This window comes from Musca domestica, unplaced genomic scaffold (assembly GCF_030504385.1).
Source record: "Musca domestica strain aabys unplaced genomic scaffold, Musca_domestica.polishedcontigs.V.1.1 1, whole genome shotgun sequence".
In the NCBI taxonomy this organism is placed as follows: Eukaryota; Metazoa; Arthropoda; class Insecta; order Diptera; family Muscidae; genus Musca; species Musca domestica.
In genome coordinates, this window is record NW_026712114.1 from 49,693,485 (window position 1) to 49,710,598 (window position 17,114).

The 17,114-nt window shown below is 33.9% G+C and overlaps 1 protein-coding gene across 6 annotated transcripts in view; it reads left to right on the top strand.

Annotated features, from left to right (window-relative positions):
* The window catches only part of LOC101900422 (serine/threonine-protein phosphatase 2B catalytic subunit 1), a 75,334-nt gene that overhangs the window by 35,941 nt on the left and 22,279 nt on the right, over positions 1-17,114 (top strand). For 2 of the 6 annotated variants that reach the window (XM_059123722.1, XM_059123729.1), the window contains exons 1-2: positions 6,109-6,367; positions 10,159-10,519. The exons of 1 other annotated variant lie outside the window; for it this stretch is intronic. In XM_059123722.1, coding sequence (XP_058979705.1) covers positions 10,375-10,519 — 145 coding nt within the window. In that variant the 5' untranslated portion in view covers positions 6,109-6,367; positions 10,159-10,374. Of the gene's footprint in view, positions 1-6,107; positions 6,368-6,411; positions 6,429-10,148; positions 10,520-17,114 lie in introns of those variants that run through there. 3 more of the 6 variants (XM_005179548.4, XM_059123725.1, XM_005179547.4) reach the window with 3 other exon arrangements.

A 17,114-nucleotide genomic window follows, 5' to 3' on the forward strand; every position in this document is an offset into this window, starting at 1 on the left:
TTGAGATATGGATATTATTTTTAAAATGCGTACTATAATTATTCGAAAAGTACTAAATTTGGTATTGGGTGAAGGGGTAGGGTTGGAATCCTTAAATTTAATATTGAGGTCTCTGTTGGTATCTGGCATTGAAAATGTGTACTATAATTGTTCGAAAAGGACTAAGTGGTACAAAATCGGGAATTGGGTGAAGGGATAGAGCTTGAATCCCGGAATTTGATATCGAGATCTCTGTTGGTAACTGACTAACAAAGATGTACTTAATTTGATATTTTGTGAAGGACTACAGCTGAAATTCTGAAAATTAATGTAGATGTCACTATCGGGGTCTGTGGATCAGATACGGAGGTGGGTTTGGAAATCAGTACTATAGTTGTTCGAAAAGTACTAAATTAATCTAAATTGGTTGATGGAAGACGTTAACGATCAGAAATTAACGATCAGAGAGATTGAAATATAGAGGTGATTTTGGAAATGTGTACTAAAATTATACGAAAAGTACTAAGTGTTACTAAATTTGATATTGAGTGAATGTAGTGTATGTCGTGTTAAGTATATACAGCTGTTCCTTAAGTTTACATATAAAGACGTTGAAATAGTTTTGCCCAGAAAAATTGGATGTGGGTCCATTCTACAATGGTTTTACTAATACCCTCCCCGGTTAACATCAACATGAAGAAGTCTGAAAATTGAGTACGATGTGTATTTTGAGACTAAAAAGTCCAAATGAGACTTAATGATAGAGGAAAAGTTTGGACCAATTTAAAATTCACATTTGAAATACCGACTCTTTTTTGGGCAAAGTAAAGGCTTATATGGTCTTAACTTACCCGGTTTAGGCAATTGCCACCTGAACTAAAGTGATATAAATATTACAATGCGAACATTTTAAATTGTGGACTTCATTTGCTTCGTATGTGAATTTTCATTTTTCCAAAATTTCATCGCTTGTGAACATTTTTCTGAGATTATTCCGATAAGTCTTCTTAAACAGATAGGTCACCCACCACCTTTTCCAGCTGCCGATTATATGTTGACATGAATTTAAAGCAAGAAAATATATCTTAAAAATTTGGGTCACTTAAATATGCCTCATCCATTGAAAATTCCACACAATTTCATACCATTTAAGTCAATATCGATCCAGATCTTTACCAAATGCAATGCCAACCATTGTTTAGTCAATATTGATCCAAATTCAATACCAACCATTGTTCATTATAGGGGTAACCGTATGCATGACAATATCACTAAAATGTTGACCTCTTGAGAGATAAGTTTCTGGAAACCGAGTCAAATAAACGGGTTCGATCGACTCAAAATCCGGACATATGTTGATCGGTCTAATATTATATATTCGAACTCAATTTATTAAATTAAAATAATCAATTTTATTAAGCCTCGTGACCTCGTAAAAATTTTTATTGGGTCATTAAGGCTTTACCCGTCACACATATAGGTGATATATCTACATATAACTCAATATGTATGCTAAATTTATAATAATTCATGTCAGTTTGTATTGTTATTGAAAACGAGGGAAATCACAACAAGAACAACAACAAAATAGTGGACACATATTGGCACCTTCCCCAAAGTGTCTGTCATTTGAAAGACGAAACATAAACATCGATATGTTCTAAAAAACAAACAGACCGTCATAAATGACCATTCACACTCATATCAAAATATTTAGTTTTGTTGTTGTTGCTTTCGATTTTCTTGTCTATGATATCCATCTATAATGTCAGTCGGCCTCAAAATCTATATCTAGGTACTTGTCGTCGTTGTCTTTTTGGCTGTCTGTGTATTTTCTTTTCTTTTTTAGCGATGAGACGTGTTGTCGTTTTCCCCAATAATAATGTAGATAAATATATTTGATTTCTTTTTAATGTGGCTAAATGAAAATCATTTTTATTCGACAATAACGGCAGACAAATACATTGACGAGACCATTGGTCGATCGTTGAGAATTCTGGCGTACTCTTCCCCACAGGCCCTCTCAAAGGAAAATTGAAAAACAAACAAATGTATGCCAGCAAATACAAAACACATACATATGTATACATGTATAAGTACGAAATGGGAAAACAATAACAACAACAGCAATCAAAACACACAAAGAACCAAAAACGCAAAACAAAAACAACAATGACATTGTCACAAATTATACTTTCATCAAGAGAGATGAACCATTTCCCACACATCAGCAGCACCTTAAACACCGAAATGCTTGTCCGATGCTCGACAAGGTGGAACAACAGACATATTCACAACATATCCTTCCACAAAAAAAAAAAAAACAGCAAGAGTACATTTTGATAAAACACCTCAACCTTTCCTCCTATGAGACCCTCCCACCTTCATTGAAATACTCTGCAAAAAATGAGAGTTTTAGAAAAAAACGAGAAAATAATCAGACTGAAAGACAACAACAAGAGAATGGTCAAAAACATAGCCGAAATTCACACCCACAAGTACATATTTATAGAGAACTTATGAATGAGAGGGAGAGAGTAATTAAAATTGATGAGAGTATATCTATTGATTATCTAGTGTCTATTGGCATGTAATTGAATTCATAGATTATATAGAACACCATATTCAATGGAAAATGGGAATCGGAATAGGAAGAAATATATATTGAATTTTCCCAAGCGGATCTATTTGAGTAGATCTTTTATGAACGGAAGTATTCTTTAGGACCTTTTATAAATAGAGTATCTTTAGGTAGTATTCCGTCCAGAGAAGACTTTTACGGATCTTTAATGGGAATTAATGCTTTATGAGATCTGTTTGGATAAAAGATTTTCTCTTCTATGGATAGATCACTTTCAGAAGACCTTCCTTTATCGATAGAAAGATTTCAGAAGGCCTTTTTCTTGGAATATAAGGGCTTCAGAAGGCTTTTCCTGGATAAAATGGCTTCTGGTATTATATGGGTGTATTTTTTGGATAGAAGGATTTCCATGGAAAGAAGAATTGCTTTTATGGGATAAAAACCCTCCAGGTTGTCGTCTATGGAAAAGAACTCGTATGAAGATCATCTATGCATAGAAAGCCTGCAAGAGGTCATCTATGGATATAAGATCTTCTTCAGCTATCTGTGTATAGAAGGCCTTTAGGGAATCTGTCATGGATAGAATAACTTCAGGAGGGCTTATATTGATAGGTCTTAAGTAGGCCTTCTATGAACAAAAGACAGTCAGAAAGTTCTCTATGAATAGAAACCCCTCATGAGTTCTTCTCTGGACATAATACCGTCAGTAGGTCTTTTGTTGATCGGAGACTTTCTTCAATATCTTCATGAATAAAAGACTTCATGAATAACATAACTTTCAGGTTAAGTTATGTTCTGTAGGGCTTCTATGGATAGAATATATCCCGGAGATCGCCTATGAAAAATCGACCTACTAAGAATAACAATATTCAATTCAATCTTCTCAGACTTTCAGGTGGTGTTTTATTGAATACCTTCGTGAAGTTTTTTTATGGATAGTAAAACTTCCGGAGGCTTCCTGTGGATAGAATACATTCAGAAGGTCTTGTGTGAATGGAACACCTTCAGAACGCCTTCTTTGTATGGAAGACCGTCAGAAGGGTTTCCTGGGATAGAACCGCCTCAGGCGGGCTTCTATGGATAGAAAATATATCAAATATATTCTATGGTTAGAATATTCTCATGGGACCGTATATAGAATATGCTCATAGATGTTGTCTATGGATAGGAAACCCCCAGGCCCTCAGAGTGTCTTCGATGGATAGCAGCCCTCAGAGTTCTATGGAAAGAACCTCTTCAAGAAGTCGTTTATAGAACCCTCAGAAGATCTTCTATACTAATCACTTAATAAAAATATTGTAAAGCCACTCATCCGACATCTGTTAAAATTATTCCAGTGACAGCTTATTATATATTTTACAAACGTACAAAAGCATTTTGGTGAGAATTTTCCAGAAAAAAAGTTATTCGTGATGCAATGCAAGCGTGATAGTGTTATTTCTTTATATTTGGCTGGAAAACCACAAGTGGCTATCGTTAGAGCATTCCAGCATTTAAATATGAATAATTTTATTGTGTCTCGTACTATCGTTCCAAGAAAACAGCGACATCAGCAGAAATGGTTCGAAAAGGAAACCCGCGTCGCAGTGGCCGAAAAATGGCTCGCGAGCTGAATATATCGCAATATTTCATTCGGCAAATACTGAAAATTGAGCTCGGGGTAAAGTCATTGAAATTCCAACAGGTGTAAGAACTTGCACCGCAACAGAAAGAAAATAGACTCAAAAGAGCTAAAGAGTTGCTTTGCTTGGTCGAAAGTGGTGAACTGCCGAATTTGGTTTTCTCCGATGAGAAAACATTCCTTGTCCAGCAGTTTGTAAACAAACAAAATGATTGTATTTACTTGCCAAAGAGTTCAGCTGAAAATGTGCACCTTCGGTTGGCCACCAGAACTCAAGCGCCGGCCATAGTTATGGTGTTAGCCGCCATAACAGCCGATGGTCGCTCTCCGCTCGTATTAATCGACCGTAGCATCAGAATAATGCTGAATATTATCGCGAAAATATTCTGGAGGGTGTATTAAGGCTTGGGCACGCAAAAATTTTGGCCGCAGACCTTGGATATTCCAACTTCGGACATTCCAACACCACCCCACTCAGCACGTGCCACACAAAATTGGTTACAAAATGAGGTTCCTCGCTTCATTTCCAGCGCACATGGCCACCAAAATCTCCGGATACCAATCCGTTTAACTATTGTGTCTGGAGTATTTTGGAAAGCAAGGTTGGCACTAAAAATTAAAAAAGTGTCGATAACCTCAAACAAACGGGAAAAGGCCAAAATACCGCTGAGAAACATTCGGGCAGCGTGTGATGGTTTCATTGGCCGTTTGAAGGCCATAATTCGTGCCAAAGGTGACCAATTTGATGCTATTTCCGAATTTTTTTTGCTTTCTTTCAATAAAATTTTAAAAATATGTAAAAATTATGACGTTTGACTTTGTTGCAGTTTTTTTATCTCACCCTGTATGTATGTATGCATTTCCAAAAAAAAACTCTCTTATTTTACCCTTTTTCAACCTCGTGTAGAATTTCTCCCGTCCAACCTTAATCGATAAAATAATAAAAACATTGTACCTTTCAAAAACTTTGGAATCGTTAAAGTGCGACTTTCCAAAAAATCGCGTCTTATCTTACAAAGAAAGCCCCTTATCTGCTGTTTCCAAACGTGCCATAACAATGTTTTAAATTTTAGTACCCTTGAAGTACGAATTTCCAAAAATCTCTTTATATATCAAACCCGATTTGGAAAGAGTAAATATTAACACTTTTGTACCCTTAAAGTACCGGCGCGCATGGTGTGTCCCTTACGCAGCACTGCTCAAAACCGTGTGCTAGCACATGAGTCCCAAAAAGAAAGAGAAAACAAAAATTCTATTTTTCTTTAATTTTATCCATTGATATCAATCGTTTTCAAACTTGGATGTTGTACAAAATTATTAAATGTTAAATTATATTTTAACACTGATTTTTTGATGATTTAAATAAAAAAAAATCAAAAGAAATTGGTCTGGATTTTGAGCAGCGCTGCATATGTAACAATTCGCAGCTCTCGGTCTTCCGGTCGCTGTAGGCAAGAGATTTACCATGAATTTCAAAAACTCCCCCTTACACCGCCGCTTTGCATCATTAGTTACTTTTATTAAAATTTCTAGATTTTCCCTCGCATTTAGTACTGTTGGTACCTTTTTAGGATCCAAACTGGAGGAATTTTTGAACTCAACTTTAAAATTTTTATGAAAAACATCAAAATTTCAAAATTATATTTCCTACAGCTTTAAAAGTGTAAATTCTAAACATCATGTAGGCGAGTAAATATAAACGTTTTGAAGATTCCAATAGATATCTATATTCGATCATTTAGTCTCTTTTTATATTCAATGTCTGTCGCTCACTCTTTCTCTCTCCGAGAGCGCAATCGTATTTGCTGTTTATTACATTTTCAAAATAAAAAATAATATACGAAAAATCGCGAGAAAAATAAGAACACAAATCTCGACTGACTGACTGCCTGCCTGAATACAATTCAAGGGCAATGAAAATTCAACATTTTCTTTTCAGTTGTTGGCACACCGACGAATGTGCTGCTGCGTCTGGCTATCTGCCCCAAAATCATTTCTAATTCGCAAAAAAAATCGACTGAAAAGAACGCACTGTGTATTTCACTAACAACGGACAAGTCGTCGGGATGCGTGTGCTGTGAAAATATCGCAAAATTTCGTAAAAAAAAATAAAATTTAAATAACAAATATCAAAATATGAAGATCGGTGTTGACTGAAAATTCGGAAAATATGCCATGTTAATAAGGTGAAACATGAAAATAACAAGCGAGCATTGCGCGAGTGTAAAAAAACAAGAATATTTATTTGTAAAAAATATATATAAATATTATTTTTTATTTTGATTTTGAAAGTTCAAGTTCAATAACAACAGTTTTTAAAAAACATAAAGAATAATCTACGAAATCAGAAATTTGTTGTAATTTGTCCATTGAAATCGTGTGTGTGTGTTACTTGGCGGTCTTGCTTGGCAAGCAAACGCCTTCTGAATTAAACAAAATATATATATTTAATATTTATAGAAATTATTTTTGTTTTCGTTGCACTAAACTAAAATTCTAACTGCATGTCAAAAATTTGAGTGACATTAGTTGTCAATTATTAAAAAGAGAAACAAGCAAAACAAGGATACAACCATTTAGACTAACAAGACAAGCTACAAATTATCAATTGACCAGCAAATCATGGTGACAACACCTCTTTGGGATTTGCCCATGATAGTGATCGTGATGTTGATGATGACAATGATAAATTTATAAAGCGTGTGAATGGTGTATTCTTTGTATTAATTTGTACAATTAAATTGTAAAAAAATGAATTAAAATTAATTAAATTTTTGCCAAAAATAAAAATTGAAAAAAATAACTAAAACATGGAGTGAAAAAAAGGCCTATAGCAAAATAGAAATTTGGAAGTTCAATATTTAAAAAACTTAAAATCTATGCCTTGAAGCTGTGAATTACTCAAGAAGGGTATTATGATCTTAACTTTAACTTTGGTCCGACAAACCTATTGGAACCTTAAATTAGCCAAAAAGGATTACATCTGTGTTATTGACAACGGATTATAATAAGCGAGTAAAATAAATCCCAACTTCAGATGAAAAGATGGGGAAATGGCTTTTACCCATAATCGAACTTGTCATATTCCAGGTCTTTTAAGTAGTGGCTGTTGTGTGGCATTATTACCAAAGTTAACGATATCCATATCTTATTTGAGAACAAAAAAAATATATATTTCAATATGAAAATCAAGATCCAACTAAATTTCAGAAAGAGTTCATTCTGTTTGCAAAACCTCCAAATATTTGGCAGATACCTCAAGTTGATTAATGATTACAAAACTAAGTCAAAATTTCCAAAAATAGATATAAATTCTACAAAGTGCTCACATAAGCGAAAATTCCAAGTTCAAGATCCATTCAAATGGTTCTTATTAGGACTTTTTAGTTCTGCATAATGCATAATTTGTTCAGTTAGACAACATTTTGTAATCAAAACTTCATATATCGTACTAAATCCTCAATGTTCGGAAAGAATAATAAGAAAATGTTTCCCTTTTATTAGCAAAACCACTGCACAATGGACCCACATCCAATTTTTCTGTCTAAAACTATTTCAACGGATCCATATGTAAACCCTAGAAAGGAACAGCGATCTCAATATCAAATTTCACAATTGTATCCATCCAATAGCAAATATATGGTATTATTGTGCTGAATGGTACAATTTCATACAATTATAGCACACTTTTCCGAAAACACTTCTATATGTCCACGCTACACATGAACAGCGACCCTAATACCGAATTTCAGATATAAAGCACTATATGATCACCAAATACTAAATGGACCCAAATATAGTACTATTTAGTTATTTTTGCGCACTTGTTGCACACATTTCAAAAACCACCTCATAGGCCTACCAGAATTTACAACCTTCGGTTTTCGGCAAACCCTTTTTGTTCGCAACAGTGATAGAGTTTCGACTTTTTGCCGCCAAATAATAACTGCTTATTTCAGGTAGCATGTCATGATTTTTATACCCTCCACCTTGGAAAGGAGGGTATGTTAACTTTGTCATTCCGTTTGTAACATCCCTAAATATTCATCGTAGACCCCATAAAGTATATATATTCATAATCAGCAGTCGATTTAACGATGTCCGCCTGTCCGTCTATTAAAATCACGATACAGCCCACATTATTTAACGTAGAGCGTCAAAATTTAGCAGAACAGTTTGTATTGTGCCTAAGATGGTTGATTTTGTCCACATATTATTACAGATTTGTATAAAAATTGGGATTTGTAGGTCATAATGGGTTCTTGCTCATGTGGAGAAACATTGTTTGTATAGGCCCACGTTTTGGTATAGCCCCCATATAAGGGTACCTCCCGATATTCGGTATTTTATGATTTTTGCCACATTTTCCCATGAGTTTGTCGAAAAATTAGAATTTGTTAGCCATAATGTGTTCTAGCTGCGATGGCGAAGCATTGTTTGTATAGGCCCACGTTTTGGTATAGCCCCATATAACGCTGCCTCCCGATATTCGGTATTTTGATGATTTTTGCCACCTTTTTTCACGGATTTGTCTAAAAATTGGTATTTGTAGGTCATAATGGGTTCTAGCTCCGGTGGCGAAATATTGTATGTATAGGTTCACGTTTTTTGTATAGCGCAATATAACGGTACCTCCTGATATTCGGTATTTTGATGATGGCGAAACATTGAATATTTAGGTCCACGTTTTCCTATAGCGCACATAAACCGGTACCCACCGATATTCGGTATTTTGACAATCCTAGTCACATTTACCCATGAAATTGTTTCAAATTTGGTATTTTAAAAAATTTTTAAAGATGACAATCCTTGAAGTATAATATTGTCTGTAGAAGTTCCCATTTTGGTATGGGCCCACATAACAACCTCACTCACTTTATGGTTTTTTAATAAGTTTAACTAAATTATGCAAAAGGTCTTACTGGTATTTGTAGTTTAAAGGGAAGCATGCTTTAATTCAGATACTTTTATATACAAAAATGTTTCCTTAACCCCAAGGTGGAGGGTATTAAAAGTTTGGCCCAGCCGAACTTGTTAAATACTTACGACAGACAAAATTTGGTTAGGAAACTCATTATTTGGAAAAGTTTTTGTTTATTTCTCTTTAGAGAAATATTTGAGTCAATTTTTCAAAAAAAAAAAAAGGGAAAATATTTGCATTTTTTTTTTTTTTTTTTTTTTTTGCTGTAAACCTCAGATTAAACCATTTATCTAAGTAGAAGACTCTTTTATGAAATTATTTAATTAAATTAAACCCGAAAAGAGTTTGGGGTTCTTTGGCCAAAAGTAGTTATAACCCTTCTATAGTTTAAGACATATTTCGTAACATTTAAGATAGAACTTTGATATTTGATAGAGATTTTTGGATAACATCTAGAATCATTGGTATAGAAAATAATATAAAGTATGTTTCTAAAATGCACGGATTATTGAAACATCTTAACATCTTGCACTAAATAGGTAAATATTAATAAAACATATGAACTACAATAAAACATAACCTGAGACTCATAGGGATGAGGGTGTGATAGTGTCTATCTGGCTTTCCTTTTCACTGTTAATTTTTAACATTCCTGTGAAGGTCTCTGCAACATATACTTCATGAAGTACAACATTTTTATTTACACAATGGTAACAATAACAAATATATTCAACTCATTTAAAAATTTAGATCTTAGAATTGTTTACGGAGAAGCAACGTTACAACGAAAATTCTTTTATAAATACAAACCGTTTGGTTATTAATAAATGAATAGATTTATTTCTTACACCCGCACTACTATGTTATTGGGTTTAAATAAACATTAAATCCCGTTATTTGGCCCATCACTTTTCAGTCCACATTAAAATATATACACAAAAAAATATATATACACAAATATTTATCTTCTAACGAACTTAAATAAAAAATAATAGAAAATAAAATCAAAGAAAATAATCTAAAAAGAAATGTTGATCTCTATTTATAAAAATCTAGAGTGAAAGAAAATAATATAGCGGTGACATACAATAGTATAAAAACAACAAAAACATCAAATAAAATATAAGCAAAAAAAAAAAAAAGAAATAAAATATATATCAAAAAGAAAAAAATAAATAAGAAAGTGTATCGCTCTTGTGTGTGTTTGTGATATTTGCCAAAAAGCAATAAAATATTTCAGAAATTTGAAAATATTTTCAAATTTTTGTGAAAATGTCTTCGACAGCAACATCAGCGGCCGCAACGGCCAACCAGCAGAAATCTTCCTCAGACACAGATAGCAGCAACACAACAACAGCAACGGCCGGAAATAAAACAAAGTGCAAATACACGAAAACCAAGGAGCGCATGGTTGAAGGTAAACAAAGAAATATATATATAATTTTTTTGTTTTCAAAATATCTCACCACCCCACGTATCGGAAAGCTAACTAACCCAACTTTATCTATTACAATCTCAATAAAATAGCCTCCTGTCTGAAATTAATGGACTAACAATAAATTTACTTTTAACCATTTGAATCTCGTGGCATTGTTATATTAAACATTCCCATTGACCGCTTGGTTTGTTTTGTGGGTGTGGGGGGGTAGAAGAAGAGTCATTAGCATTGGCATTGACATTGCCATCTCCTGAAGATTTTCACCTCATTTCATTATGGCGAGGACAGACAGCTGAACTTGGTATGTTCGGCTGAATTAAATCAACAAGTGTTCCAATTACTTTGATATATAAATACATGGATGATGGTATTTGAAAAGTGGGAAAAAACTATTTCATTCATTACAGCATCCGGCAGATTCGGTGAATGGCCTTGTGGCGAAATATTTTTTAACCAAAACATAAAATAAATAAAGTTAAATGTAAACAATAGTTTGAACTCATTTAGTTGTAATAAATTTTAAAATGTAAAAAATACAAACTCTGCAGGAACATAGGTATTTTAAGAATATGAGCTTGGACATAAATTCCGACGCGTCAAGGGTAAAATATAAGAATAATGTTATAAAATGGTATATTAAATAATAAAGAGAGAGGCTTGGAATATGTATCAAAACCTGTAAAATTACTAAATTCTAGGTCCACACTTGGGATTCTAACGTTATGTTGGGGCTATTTCAAATTCTCGACCTACATTGACGATTTTTTTGACCTTGCTTTCCAAAATACTCCAGACACAATAGTCCAAGGCATTGGTATCCGGAGATTTTCGTGGCCATTGTACGCTGGAAGTGATTTTGTAACCAGTTGGAATGTCCAAAGTCTGCGGTAAAATGTTTGTGTACCCAAGGCTTTAAAACAACCTCCAGAATATTTTTGCGATGATATTCGACATTTGTTCTGATGCCACGGTCGATTTTTCATTTTTCAATATTTGCTGAATGGAATATTGCGATATGTTCAGTTCACGAGCCATTTTTCGGCCACTGCATCGCGGGTTTCGATCAAGTCGCTTCTTTACTTTTCGAACCATTTGTGCTGATGTAGCTGTTGTCTTCCGTCCACTTCCTTGACGTCGGGTACGCTACCAGCGATGGTATGAGACACAAAAGATTTATTCACATTTAAATGCTTGAGTTCGTGGATCCGGGTCTAGCCCGGGTATTTAACCCGGACATTCGGGTCAAAAATCCGGCATCCGGGTAAGCCCCCCCCCCAAAAAAAAAAAAAAAAAAAAAAAAAAAAAAAAAATATATATATATATATATATATATATATATATATATATATATATATATATATACTAGCTGGCCCAGTCCGCGTTGCCGGCCCGTAGATTTAGTCTTTAATGCAAATTTTGTATAGCATAATATTTCACAAATCTAGCTCATAAAGGTGAACAAATTTTAATATAAATATTGATCCGACTAAATAGAAATAAATACCTATGGAAGGAGGGCAAAATAATTTCGGAATAGTTAAAGTTAATTACGCTTTTACACCCACCCCCATAGCACCTCAAATTGCGCATTAGAGTGCCCAAAAAGTCTATGTCCTTCTTCACAGCAGTTCATTCAATCACGATTAATCAATGCCCGTGTTGTTGTCCGCCAATCGGTAAAAATCACTATAGATTGGCGACCCTGGGGACTATATGGATCCAAAATAATTACGTGTGTTGGCATTTTTCTGTAAGATGGTTCTCTACTCACAAAGTAGCCTAAATACAACAAAATAGATTTGTAAATGTGGTCAAGACCCTCGAAATATAAAAGCCAAGATGCCAAATAATGGTCAAATCAGTTGGAAAACGTGGCCAAGACCACGGTCATAGCTGAAATCAGAGATACGTTCATATGAGGGTTATACCAAAACGTGGCCCAACCAATATTCTCTTGGGGGTTACAAATTCAATAGAATACAAAATTTTCATTTCTGACCACACATTAGATGTGAAAGTGGACTTGGGGATACTTCAATGTGGGGACTTTACTTAAATAAATTCCTATGTGTGATGGTTCTCTACCCCAGGGTAGCATAAATACAATTTTTAGCCAAATCAATTATGCCAAATAAGGGCCAAAATATAAAAAACATGGCCAAGACCTCAAAAATAGCTTAAATCATACGATGGTTATATAAATATGAAACCGGGTTGTACCCTTATCCGTGAGTTATGATCGATATCATGACCTGGAAAAGCGATTTAAGGTATCTTAAATGTTTGAGAAGAATTTCTGGAACGATAGAAATCCTTTTCTTACTAAAAGTCCCATTCGCTCTACTATTTTGCACGCTTTACATTTGGTATTTTACTGATTGTACTCCCAAAGAATTTTGCATTTCGAGCTCTCATTGGACGGATTATTGTCACATGAAAGAAGTAGACCCACACTTTGAAATGAGCCCCATTAGGCTTTTTCGGTCATTTTTGTTTGTTTAAATGTGTTCGCATCTTCCAGATGAACCACGATGTAGGCCCTGGAGTTGAAATGTAGATGTCAATTAACCTAATATTTCGCACTTATTTCATTTTTTGTGAAAAATTGTATATAGTAATAAATTACTCCTTTTTTTGTTCACAAAAAATTCACTGATCTTCTTCAAATCTTCAATTTGTTCGCGGATTTTTATACAGTAAATGTTTAAAGATCCTTACAAAGTTTGTCAATAGAATGTACTCATCTCAGGATTCTGGATGAGAGACAAATATTTCGCAATTTATGATTTTATGAGACATTTGTTTCGCAATTTATGACAGATAAAAGTATTGAAAATGTTGTCCCTTTGTAAGTGAGGTACCAGAAGGGGTTCACAGATATCTATCATCTTCACAACAGATCTTGTGTTAGCAAAAATGTTTGTATGTGTGAAATTTGAAGAGACTTGGATGCTCATTTCGCTATTTTTGAGCGTTATGTTTATCAAAATTTTGAACCCTATGTGGGGCAGGTAGCAAAAGGAATGGTCCGATCTCTACCATCTTTATAACAGATCTTGTGTTGATGAAAATATTGAGATGTACCATGTCTGGAATGGAATCGGATGTTGATTCCGCTTTTTATGAACTTCATGGATATTCAAAATTTTGAATAACTCTCCCTTCGAGAGTTAACGTGCGCACCAGCCAGCCAGACAGACAGACGGACATCGCTAGATCGACTCAAAATGTTCTGAAACGGATTTGGTCCAAAGATACCTGGGGTCTAAAACCATTATTTCGACTAAGCACGTTTTGACCGTATCAAATTGTATATACCCTCTGTAGCCATATGGCTGAGGGTATTATTATGTATGCATGGATTTTCGTATCTCGGGGTTGTCCAGGGGTAGAAATGGACCAAAAACAGAAAAAATTCAGAATTTTCAGTTGTCACAATTATAGACCAATCGACTCGGAGTTAGAATTTAGGGCTGGACAGAAGCTTGCCCTATTGTATGGTTATAGGACAATATTTAGCGGGTAAAATAATATTCCATAACTTTTATGCACAAAAAATACCAAAATGTCCACTAAACCGCGAATATTTAAAGGTCACTTTTGACCACTAACAAACTACGTACAATCTATGTGTGAAAGAAATTTATGTTAGTTATTCCGCCTATAAGTCAAGAACCTCTGGACAGATTTTGGAAATTCTTAGCAACTCGGAATAGTCTCTTGCTAGAAAAGGATTAAATCTAAGAAAATCGTGTAAAAAAATAACACGAAAAAAGTGAATATTTTTTGTCACATTTTGAATTGTACATTTTGCAAAGTTTTTTAACATCCTACAACAGGGTATAATATACAATTACAATTATCGTCTGATCTTCAAGAAATTTAGCATTGAGTGTCAGTTTTGAAGCCTATTGTTTTTGAAAATGTACATTTAGAAGTTCAAATGGATAAACGAAGAAATTTTTTTCCGATTTTGCAGTCGCTCTACAGGTCACAATCAAAAACGAATCGACACAAAATTTTGCATGAGGAGAGAGTTAAGGACAGGACAGAAGTCTAGCATTTTGTATGACGATTGAATTATATTTAGCGAATAAAATGGGCCACAACTTTCGTGTGAAATTGTTTTGAATACCTATCAGCACAACAGGGAGCGTAAATATAGAACAAAATCTCCAGGGCAAAAACCAAAGGTGACATTTGTGCCGAGCTGGCATTAATCTTATACCAAGAACGGCTTTACCCCCAAAACCTTTTTTCAATATTTATAAATTCCTTAAGTTGAGGTCATTCAGCGTTCTAATGCATTCGATGCCCATAGTAAAACTTTACGGCAATTAATTGTGTAGAATATTTTGAATTGTTACGATTTTGTTTTAAAGGATTTTGAAGCATTTTTGACCAAAAAAACCTCTTTGGTTATTCGCTGGAGAATTAAAACTTTCGTCAGTAATTTTATCAGATAGGCATTTCTTGAAATCTCAATCCAATCACCTTTAACATCGGGATTCCATCTTAGTTTTCTTAATTAGAATGTTGGCTATTGACGTAGGGCTCGTCTGTTACGTAACCCCATTAAAAATGTTGAATCACTAGACCTCAAGACCAATTGTGATCACCTATTCGAGAGATAACACGGTACGGCTGTGCGCGATTTTCACAAATGTTTTGTTTAGGGAAGTATTCTGTCACTCTGGAGCTTTGATCAGACATATTTACTATTTACTTATTATTTGTTTTTTTTCAGTAGGTAACACCTGTACGACGAGATAGGACATCTCATCTCACTTGGAGTTACAGAGGTATACGATTTTGGCAATATCCAAAAAAAAAAATAAAATCCGTTAAAAATTCTATTCAAATCTTAAAAATGCTGAATGTAGCCGTTATATTAGGGTCTATACGATGACGTTTATCTGCAGTGGCAACTGCAGTGGCAACTTTTGTAATAAGCAACTTTGTAATAAAAAAAAAATCGTTGAATAATGTAGCTAAAATCATCAAAATACCGAATATCGCGAGGTGCCGTTATATGGAGGCTATACGAAGGCGTGAACCTGCACAGACAATTTTCTGTCTTAGGATATAGTATCCATTACGAACTTCAAATACTAAATTTGAAACAATTCCGGTGAATAAGGTCGCTAAAATCATCAAAATACCGAATACTCTGAACTTTCGGACGACACATCATTAATTTGTCCTATTGCTTCATTGTGTTCCAATAAGTTGTTTCAAAAAATGATTTAGTTTTTCAAACTGTGCTGTGAATAAGATCGCAAAGTTTTAAATTCTGGTACCCAGTACTATTTTTTTTAAAGTAAAAGGCCAAAGTCCTTTCCCCCAACGCAAGAGCGTGAATCATAAGAATACACTTATCCACATCTAAAAAAAATATATTTATACACTTTCTGCGTTTCTATATTTATTTCAGTTAAAATTGTCTTCTAAAATTACTTTTTTTATATTTCAACTCTTTAGTGGTCATTAAACCATACACAAAATAATACCAAAAAAAAATATAAACAATTTGTCATTATATTTCATGTTTTGTTTTAAGAATTAATAACAACACCCAAAGTCAAGTATTTTTTTAAGAAAAAAATATATTCTCGTTCATGGATGTGGGCTATTTTTAGATGGAATCACAACAAACAAACAAAAAAGTATAAATATAGAATATCGAAGAAGACAAAAGATCTCATCTCATGACATACCGACATACATGCATACATTATATATAGTAGACAGCATGGCGAGGGAATCTCAAACAAACTGGAATAATTCCATGGGGGCAATAATGCACAAAAATATATTGGAAACATTTAGGTCACTTATTTATATGATTGTGAAGCAATGTACTTAAATGCAAATAAAATACATTATTATATAAATATGTTTTGCACTGCTAATTTTTTATCTATAAATTTACAATATTAACATCATAAAGTCTTGACATGGCAATTAATTCATCTCAAGTAAATAAAATTTATAATTAGTAAAAAATTTATAATCCATGTGACTCAGTCACGGGACGGATGATAAATTTGTGAACAACGAAAATGTCTGCCCCACAGACACTGTGGCCATTCTCTGAGTGTCTGGTTGGGTGAATGTTCACTAAATACCTCCCACAATACCGGCAACAATAAATAAACAAAAACAGTAAACGACAAATGGCTATTGTCAAAACAGAAAGAGGTTCGTGGATTATGACAATTGTATTCACGGTGACTAAAATTGGGCTAGTCTAATGCACTCAAAAATTGTTTGTGTGCTAGAAATAAATGTATTTTGGTAAAAGTTCAGAAGACTTTTCTGAAACTTTGAGGAACAAAAATCGACAAATTAAACAATTATGAGGAAAATAAATGCTACTTTGAAGCTATATTTGCAATTACTTAAACGTGTCTTGAAAGTTCCACAAAAATATTGAGTAATCTATATCTTTAAAAGAGGAAAATGTTTATATGTTTGTTTGTTTGTAATTTATGGACTCGAAAACCGCTGCACAGATTTTCCTGACAATTTCTCTGTGTACTACAACATTGCCTGAAAGTAACATAGGCTATAT